The 10185-nt window shown below is 43.3% G+C and overlaps 1 protein-coding gene across 1 annotated transcript in view; it reads left to right on the plus strand.

Annotated features, from left to right (window-relative positions):
- Positions 1 to 10185, plus strand: part of LOC141096692 (polyadenylate-binding protein-interacting protein 1-like) — a 28602-nt gene that overhangs the window by 17274 nt on the left and 1143 nt on the right. Inside the window, exons 2-3 of the mRNA XM_073583413.1 lie at positions 839 to 990; positions 9943 to 10140. Coding sequence (XP_073439514.1) covers positions 839 to 990; positions 9943 to 10140 — 350 coding nt within the window. The remainder of the gene's footprint in view (positions 1 to 838; positions 991 to 9942; positions 10141 to 10185) is intronic.

Raw genomic sequence — 10185 nt, forward strand, 5'->3', positions numbered from 1 at the left:
CTGGACACGCCCCCGGAAGAAGCAGGCGGCGAAACGCGCGTCGGGGTGAGGGGACGCTGGATTACACTCTCTCATAAAGGTAACAATACATCATTTTCTCTGTGCACTATGGCATTTTCTTGATTAGGTTGCCTTACATGGTGACGGTGTTATTTATACACGGTCTCTGAGTATTTATGCCTCTAGTTTACAGAGAGACTGTTCTCACTTTTGGGGAGTGATATTGTTGGAATATTATCTATTTTGGACATTACTCATGGTCTTTTATAGAATGTAATCTGGATCATTGACATGTATTGTTTTGTGATTGGCTTACACATGTTCTAGTCTGGGTTTATGTATTTTCTCCTCATGATGATTTTGTGAGTGTTCATAGCGTCCCCTATATGACATTATGCTTTTGTCATTTTATAACTATTTTGAATAAAAGGATTTTTTAATATTATTGGGATCTCTTCTTTGTTCCATGTTATTTTTCATGGGATTTGTGCTATAAGAGTTGGAAAAGAAGTCACGTGAGGAGAGCATCGGCGCTGGAGACCGGGGAAGACTGCAATCGGTAAGTGTTTTATTGCACTACTCAGCACACTTATTCAGACAACTTTAGTGATTAAGAAGTGCTTCTTTAGTCGTATGCACCCATGTTCAAATGGTTAATCAGGAGAGGAAAGGACAACAGAGCACGTGACATCTGGCGAGATTGGCAATTAGGACGGAATGGTGGGGCACTGATTGTGGACAGCCAGATAATGTCTCATTTCTTATTTTAGAGATATGAAATCATTGAAAAGAAAAATTTTCATTATAAAATGTTTACCCTGTCTTGTTTTCTCCACAGTCCAAATCAACCAGAAGAAGGCTCAGATAGCGATAGAGACCAGCACAATGGCCGTGTCTAAGGGCCAGCACTCAGACTCCAGGACTGTGATCTCTAAGCTGTCTGCAAATGCTGCAGAGTTTTATCCCTCCGGATACTTTGCCGATGGCAATGTAAGTATTATGTCATGTGCTAGTGGACTCTGCCGCTATCATTATTAGGTTGTGTGATCGGCCACTGTAGTTATGTTGTGTAGTAAGAGAGCGATTTCAGGAGGCTTGATCACTACGCTCATGGTGACCAGGCTAGCACACTCGTCATGCAGGTTGTGCCGCACTGCTACGCTTTGTGCAATCTCCAGCCTGCAGTGACACTAAAGGTACTGTCACATTTAGCGATGTACCAGCGATCCCGATCAGCGATATGACGCGGTCAGGATCGCTGGTACTTCGCTAAGTGGTCGCTAGTGAGCTGCCACACAGGCAGATCTCACCAGCGACATCGCTGGGGATGGGGGTCGCTACTTACCTGTCACACCCGGCGATCCTGCGTCCTCCCGCCCGGCTCCACGCGTCGCTCGGCTCTCCACAGGAAGCGCCGCAGGAAGCTGACGACGAGAAACAGTCCAGCCTGTTCTCGTGCTTTCAGCGATAAGCAGCGGGGGAGCCGGTCGGAGGTAAGTATCAGACACAGCGATATCGCTAGCAATATCGCTATAACGTCACTAGTTATAGCGATATTGCTAGCGATATCTTAGTGTGACAGGCCCTTAAGGCCGGGGTCACCCTTGCGTGTCTAATGCGAGAAACGGGTATTGATGCAAGAGACTCGTGCGAGTATCTCGCATTACACACGCAAGTGTGACCCCCGCCTAATATTCACATCTCCACCATTCAACCCTTAAAGATCTGCCAATTGCTAAGGAAAAGGAGTCAGCACCACTTTTCCTGCATTACAACAGCTAAGAAAGACACGGAAAAAGGAAAAACATTGCCGACTGTTGCCTCGCATTATTTGACAACACATAATTCTCAATGGAGTGGCACCAGGATCGTGGGACTTGAGACTGTCCAATTGGCCATTAGGGGTGGTGATATCACCCTGGAACTTCTCAGGCGGGAATCTAAGTGGATCTTAAATCTAAACAGCCTGGTACCGTCTGGCTTGAATGAGGACTTAATGTTTACTGGCTTTTATAAACAGACATGATTTATGGCTTGGACTATAATATTGGGCTCAATATATTTATTGGGTCTTTTTGCCTTTTTCAGTGTTATCTAGAAACGTATCAAGTTCAGTATGATGGTCAATTTTTGGGCCATTGTGTTTATATAATGTTTGTGTCTATTCGTTATTTTTAGAGGCATTTGCGACACTATCTGTCTGTGATATTACAGGGTATGGGTATATAAATATCATACTATATTTAAATATGTTTATCCTAGTGAGTTATCTTCAGTGATTACTATGTTCACACATGTGAGCCTATTATTATTATTTATACTACTCTTCATCTATATGGTAAAGGTTTTCTGAGTAAGGTGTTATTGATTGAATATTGAAATAAGCTACCATTTGGTCACTAAAACAGTCTGGTGCCATTTAAATAATTTTTATCCTTTGACTATAATTCTGTAGTAGGGATAAGGCACTTAGGTGCAGAATGTGGGATAGTTTTTTAGCCCTTCCCCCTTCCTATATTGCCCTTATTATAGTGATTATTATTAAGCACTATCTTGTAATCTGTACGCTGCGAGCTTATTCTTATTATTCAGTTAATTTCCGCAATTAATGCGGCCCGAACTGCTACACGCACAGACTCCGTTGAGGTGTCGTTTCGAAGCCAGCGTCCACGAGTGGTGTGCGAAGTAATTTTCGTGTCGATTGGATTTGTAGTTTTTGCGCAATTTGCATTTGAAAAAACATTTTCCCATCTTTGGAATGTATTGTCTCAATGCTTTTCAATGGGAAAATGTTGCCCCAGGGAAAACATGCCCTGAGGCTATTCAAATGGCAGTTAAGCTCATTGATATGCGCAGGCAGACCCAGTTACTATGCCAACGCCTACGAACTTCACATGACGCCTCCAGGACACAGATTCTAGCAGATAATTTCAGCTCTTAAAGCGAAACCCACAGCACAAATGCAAATCTAGCTTCATCACATGACGCATGCCCCTGAGAGAGAATGTGCGCCAAAGTGGATTTAGAAGCCCAGTGCGCCAAACTGGCTCTTAAAGGGCAGACGCCCCAAAGTGATTTTTTAAAGGGCCGGCGCACCGAAATGAGTCTTAAAGGGCCGGCACGTCAAATCGAAAGCTGAGTGACCCAGGCTCCAAATTGGACCCTGAGGGGCCCCGCCCGCCAAATTGGACCCTGAGGGGCCCCGCCCACCAAATTGGACCCTGAGGGGCCCCGCCCACCAAATTGGACCCTGTGGCTAAAGTGGCCCCTGAGAATCACCCACAGTTAAAGCGGATCCTGAGTTGAAAGTCTTGCAGGGGCAGCAGGCAAGTCTCTCTTAAAGGGGCAGCCCGGGCACCATTTCAAAGCACTATCTGTACTTCCTTCAGGAAATACACATCTAGTTATATTTGTTCTTTTTGAATAGGGCAATTAATAGTCTTGCATTATTCTTGTAATCTGTATCGGAGTTGATTTCTCTGAATATGCATGCTCTCATTATACCAGCCATTATACCAGTGCTGTTGTAAAGGTGGGAGTTTAGTTATTATATTTTTTTACTTATCATTATTTTTTTGGGCTAACTAGCGTGCACATTGATAAATTCTATACAATCTCAGGTAGCATTCTTGGTTTGAGTATTATGCACCTACATGTTGTGTCCGTTTATTATGGCTTTTTGATTGTACATTGAGCCTTATACCTATGGGTCTGTGGACTCCGGCGCTTGCGCACTGGCTTATTCCATTATTGACATGGGCTTTGCACTATGGCCAGTGACATCGTATTATTAATGTGTATTGTCGCCTCTATATATAACATTAGTGTTGGCGCCTGCACTACACTATTAACATTGGCCTTGGCATCATGGCCAGTGTTGTCTTACTACCTACCATGTTTTACCACTTACCATGGACTTAGTACTGTGGTGAGTGACGTTTTACTATCAACATGTATTGCCGTCGTTATATTTAACATCAGTACCGGCGATTGCGCACTAAGCTTATTATACCATTAACATTAGCGGTGTCTTGCCACTAATATGCATTGCTGTTTTTTTAACAGGTATGAGCAGTGTATCTTGGCCATCTGTTGATTTGATAGCCGTGTAGATCGCCCTTTTAGGGGTTAACATTGGTGCATTTGTCCTCTTATCTGATCATATGCCTGTTTTCATTTCAGGCGCAGCCATTTGTTTTAAGACTTCAGGTACCGGCGCTTTGCGCTGGGTCCAAACCATCACCGACGGGCCGTGTATCTCAATAATATGATATGACAGATATGTCTATTGTTGTAGTGTTTAATACTGGCACATTTGTGTTTGTCTATTATCTGGTCATGTGACTTCGGGCTGTTCATTAACGCATGCGTGGTGGATGGATATTTATGTCCTCAGCTCGAGCTATGAGTGGTTGGTATTTTGCGCATGCGCATTAAGTCTGTTGGTCATGACCTTTGATTAGACATGAAACATCCACTTCCGGGTTGCAGACGCCTGCGCTCTGGGCAGAATCCATCCCCGTGATGGGACATGTATTGTTGCTATTGGCCATATGCCGCCTATGTTTATCGCCACTACTCTGGTGAGTAATAGCGCAGCTGCGCTTTATTACTAATTAACTAGTCTATTAAAGGACACAATTGACTGACATTCAGTACCCCTGACGAAGCCACAATGGGTGGCGACATGCGTCGGGTCTCAGCAATCTCAGGCTCCACTTCATGTTATATTTGGTCCCTGGTACAGATACAGTAGGGTTGTGTCATTTTTTGTTAGGTGGCTATTTCAGCCTTCATTATTCAACCCAGTATGCCTAGATAGGTCTGGCATTTTGAGATATGTACAGGGGAAGTGTGTATACACTGTGTTCCAAATTATTATGCAAAAAATATTTCCTCATATTTTCTCTAAATTACCTATATGAATTGCAGTTATTGTTATTTTCCAGTCATCTAATAATCTAGTATAATTGCAATGTTTTTGAACAAACTGCCTATGAAAACAGTATAATTTTAAAAATAAGAAACACTCAAAATGCATGTTCCAAATTATTATGCACAGCAGAGTTTTCAAGCTTTTTATTTTGAACAAAAAAATGGTCAATTGTGAAATTATAAGCATTATCAGCTTATTACAAAGTGAAATCAAACCGTTTTCAAGTCAAAACTTTATTCTAGGTGATGTTACATTTGCACATAGGACCCCTTGTTCGAAAGACGCTTTTGAACTCTCTCGTCCATTGAATTTGTCAGTTTTTGGATGGTTTGTGCTTCAGTTGTTTTGCATGTGGACAGAATAACCTCCCCGAGCTGTTGCTTAGATGTGAACTGCCTCCCGCCATCATAGACACTCCTTTTGATGATGCTCCAGAGGTTCTCAATGGGATTGAGGTCAGGGGAAGATGGTGGCCACACCATAAGTGTGTCCTCTTTTATGCCCATAGCAGCCAGAGATGCAGATGTGTTATTTGCAGCATGAGACGGTGCATTATCATGCATGAAAATGATCTGGCTGCGGAAAGCACGGTTCTTCCTCTTGAACCATGGCAGGAAGTGCTGTTTTAGAAACTCCACATAGATTATGGAGTTCATCTTTACCCCTTCAGGGATCCTAAAGGGGCCGACAATCTCTCTCCCCATGATTCCAGCCCAATACATTACTCCACCTCCTCCTTGTTGGCGCCTTAGCCGTGTTTTTATGGGGTGTCCATCTACCAGCCGTCCTCCACTCCATCCATCTGGACCATCGAGCGTTGCACGGCACTCATCGGTGAACAAAACAGTCTGGAAGTCAGTCTTCATGTATCGTTTGGCCCACTGGAGCCGTTTCTGCTTGTGTGCAGTGGATAGAGGTGGTCGACAGGATGGCTTACGCACAGCTGCAAACCTCTGAAGGACCCTGCATCTTGTTGTTCGGGGGATGTTGGAGGCACCAGCAGCTTCAAAAACTTGTCTACTGCTATGACAAGGCATTTTTGCAGCTGCTCTTTTAACCTGACGCAATTGCCTGTTGGAAAGAGTCCTCAATTTTTCCTTATCAGCACGCACACGTGTGTGCTGGAAATCAGCTACCTACTTCTTGATTGTGCGATGATCACGATGAAGTGTCTTGGTAATGTTCATTGTAGTCATGCCTTGACCTAAATACTCCACAATTTGTTGCTTCTCAGCAGCCGACACATCTTTTTTCTTTCCCATTTTGGAAAAAAATGTAGGCTGCTTAATAATATGGAGCAGCCTTCTTAAGTAGTCTTGCCTTTATTTGGACACACCTGCCAAACTAATGTGCACAGGTATCTGCAATTGCTTTCAGTGATATAAAGAGCCCTGACACACATCACCATCAATGAGTTTAAATGACAAAGAAAAAAATTCTAACCTTATCACCAGGGCTGTGGAGTCGGAGTCGGTGCTCATTTTGGTGGAGTCGGTATAAAATGGACCGACTCCGACTCCTAAAATATATAATAAATTGGGTACAGTAATTCAATGCAGGATGTGCTGAATATTTTTTCATAGGAGTTTGGGAAAGTTATGAAATGTCCTATAAATGACTGTTCTATTCCTGATCTAAGGCTACATTCACACACAGCGTTTTTCCTGCGTTTTTTGAGGATACGTTTTTCAGCTGCAAAAGCTGATCATCTTTTTAAAAAACTCTGCATCACCTGAAAGGTTTTTGAGCTCATAGATAATGTTTTCAATAGCAAAAGCAGATTAGAAATCTGCACTATCCATCCATTCATCCATATCTGTCTATCCAAATCGTATCTGTACCAAATAGAATGAAAACCGGGTAGCACACCAATATATATTCTGTTCTATCTAAATATCTTGATTATTGGATCATAAAAATGATTAAATGTCTGAGGTTCACATTGTACTACAATAAATTTTTCACTTAAATATAAGCAATATGTGTGGGAGTCGGAGTCGTGGAGTCGGAGTCGGTGTAAGGGAAATTGAGGAGTCGGAGTCGCAGGTTTGGCTTACCGACTCCACAGCCCTGCTTATCACCCCTAAACTCTCTTTGCATAATAATTTGGAACACCGTGTAATCCTCTGGGATTCCATTATTGATAAACCACTAGCTTGTTTTTTGAGCCTGCTGATTTTTTGAATATATATGCATGTCTTTTATGGATAATCCGCTTGTGTTGATAATGCGTTATATCCCTCTGAAATAATATATGGTATACACATAGTCAGAGGGATATAACGCATTATCAACACAAGCAGATTATCCATAAAAGACATGCATATACATTCAAAAAATCAGCAGGCTCAAAAAACAAGCTAATGGTTTATCAATAATGGAATCCCAGAGGATTACACGGTGTTCCAAATTATTATGCAAAAAGAGTTTAGGGGTGATAAGGTTAGAATTTTTTTCTTTGTCATTTAAACTCATTGATGGTGATGTGTGTCAGGGCTCTTTATATCACTGAAAGCAATTGCTGATACCTGTGCAAATTAGTGACATTTCCTGAATGTGTTTTTTAACATCTGCACATTTGAATTTACGGAGTGTATATGCATTCTAATTAATGAGGAAATCCTCATGCAGATTTTCTACACATTATATGGTGGGTTTCTATATTATGGTATGCTATCTAAATGCGTATATGGTTTCCTATAGGGGTATCTTATAGTGGTGTACTTTGAGAGTTTGGTTCTATTTTGAGCCACAGATGTTTGCATGTCGACGAATTTTAATGTTTTTAACTTTGTAGGATGTTTTTTCTTTTGTGTCTAAATAAAGGATGAAGTTATTACTAGTTATTATTATTTGCTAAGTCCTGCCTCAGGTGATCCCCTTTGTGTGGCCTATTTCCTTTTTTTCAAGATCTGCCAATTGTAACATTAAAATGGCAAGACTGAGGGGACTCATGCATAGTATGGACCAGGATTCATTAGAGGACCCGAAGACTGTCTGATCATACGTTTTTTTATTTTTTTAGGCCATGCTCTGATACTGTTAGTACAAGGGGGGGTAATGTGTGTGTATATATACCGTACATTTTTATAAAAAATAAATAAAAAAATCATACTAATGAATATAATGATGATGTTTGCTGGAAAAATAGTTGTCTTTGACTGAAATGGTAATTGTGAATTTAACGCTAATATGTATGTACAAAGTAAAGAAAAAAAAAAATGCTGTTAGGTCAGTGCTGCCGCATTACATCAAGCGATTTGTTAGGTTTTCTGAAGAGGTTGCCCTTTATAAGGAGGATTGGTATATGTCCACATCTGCCCATGTCTCGTGTGGTCTGAGGAGGATGGTATACGCCCGTATCTGCACAGGTCTTGTGTAGTGTGAGGAGGATGGTATACGCCCATATGTGCCCATGTCTCGTGTAGTGTGAGGATGGTATATGCCCATATCTGCCCACGTCTCGTGTAGTGTGTGAGGATGGTATATGCCCATATCTGCCCACGTCTTGTGTAGTGTGAAGAGGATGGTATATGCCCATATCTGCCCACGTCTCATGTAGTCTAAGGAGGATGTTATACGCCCATATCTGCCCAGGTCTCGTGTAGTATGAGGAGGATGGTATATGCCCATAGCTGCCCACGTCTCGTGTAGTGTGAGGAGGATAATATCTGCCCACGTCTCGTGTAGTGTGAGGAGGATGGTATATGCCCATATCTGCCCACGTCTCGTGTAGTGTGAGGAGGATGGTATATGCCCATATCTGCCCACGTCTCGTGTAGTGTGAGGAGGATGGTATATGCCCATATCTGCCCACGTCTCGTGTAGTCTAAGGAGGATGGTGTATGTCCATATCTGCTCACGGCTCGTGTAGTCTGAGGAGGATGGTATATTCCCATATCTGCTCATATAGTCGGAGGAGGATGGTATATGCCCATGTCTCGTGTAGTCTGAGGAGGATGGTATGTGCCCATATCTGCCCAGGTCTCGTGTAGTATGAGGAGGATGGTATACGCCCATATCTGCCCAAGGCTCGTGTAGTATGAGGAGGATGGTATACGCCCTTATCTGCCCAGGTCTCGTGTAGTGTGAGGAGGATGGTATACGCCCATATCTGCCCAGGTCTCGTGTAGTATGAGGAGGATGGTATATGCCCATAGCTGCCCACGTCTCGTGTAGTGTGAGGAGGATAATATCTGCCCACGTCTCGTGTAGTGTGAGGAGGATGGTATATGCCCATATCTGCCCACGTCTCATGTAGTCTAAGGAGGATGGTGTATGTCCATATCTGCTCACGGCTCGTGTAGTCTGAGGAGGATGGTATATTCCCATACCTGCTCATATAGTCGGAGGAGGATGGTATGTGCCCATGTCTCGTATAGTCTGAGGAGGATGGTATGTGCCCATATCTGCCCAGGTCTCGTGTAGTATGAGGAGGATGGTATACGCCCATATCTGCCCAAGGCTCGTGTAGTATGAGGAGGATGGTATACGCCCTTATCTGCCCAGGTCTCGTGTAGTGTGAGGAGGATGGTATACGCCCATATCTGCCCAGGTCTCGTGTTGTGTGAGGAGGATGGTATACGCCCATATCTGCCCAGGTCTCGTGTAGTGTGAGGAGGATGGTATATGCCCATATCTGTCCACGTCTCGTGTAGTGTGAGGAGGATGGTATCTGCCCACGTCTCGTGTAGTGTGAGGAGGATAGTATATGCCCATATCTGCCCACGTCTCGTGTAGTGTGAGGAGGATGGTATGTGTCAATATCTGCCCACGTCTCGTGTAGTGTGAGGAGGATGGTATATGCCCATAGCTGCCCACGTCTCGTGTAGTGTGAGGAGGATGGTATATGCCCATATCTGCCCACGTCTCATGTAGTCTGAGGAGGATGGTATACGCCCATATCTGCCCAGGTCTCGTGTAGTATGAGGAGGATGGTATATGCCCATATCTGCTCACCTCTCGCATAGTCTGACTTTATATATAATTTCTATCTTCTGTCCTAGTCCTATGAGGAGAACAATGTGGGATATTCGGCTGTCCAGGAGATAACGCTGGCAGGGTTTGTCCAGGATACGCTGAACCATTTGACTGAAGAGCCGGGCAGCTTTGAGGCTGAGATCTCCCAGTTTACGGATTTACTGAACAGCTGGGTGACTACTGAAGAATCCTTACAGGAATTGGTGGAGCTCATCTATGAGCAGGTAGGTCTACAGGCTGTGGTTACAGAATTTTTTTTCCAGGGTCCC

Source organism: Dendrobates tinctorius, unplaced genomic scaffold, assembly GCF_039654945.1.
Source record: "Dendrobates tinctorius isolate UK_male_01 unplaced genomic scaffold, ASM3965494v1 ptg000078l, whole genome shotgun sequence".
NCBI lineage: Eukaryota > Metazoa > Chordata > Amphibia > Anura > Dendrobatidae > Dendrobates > Dendrobates tinctorius.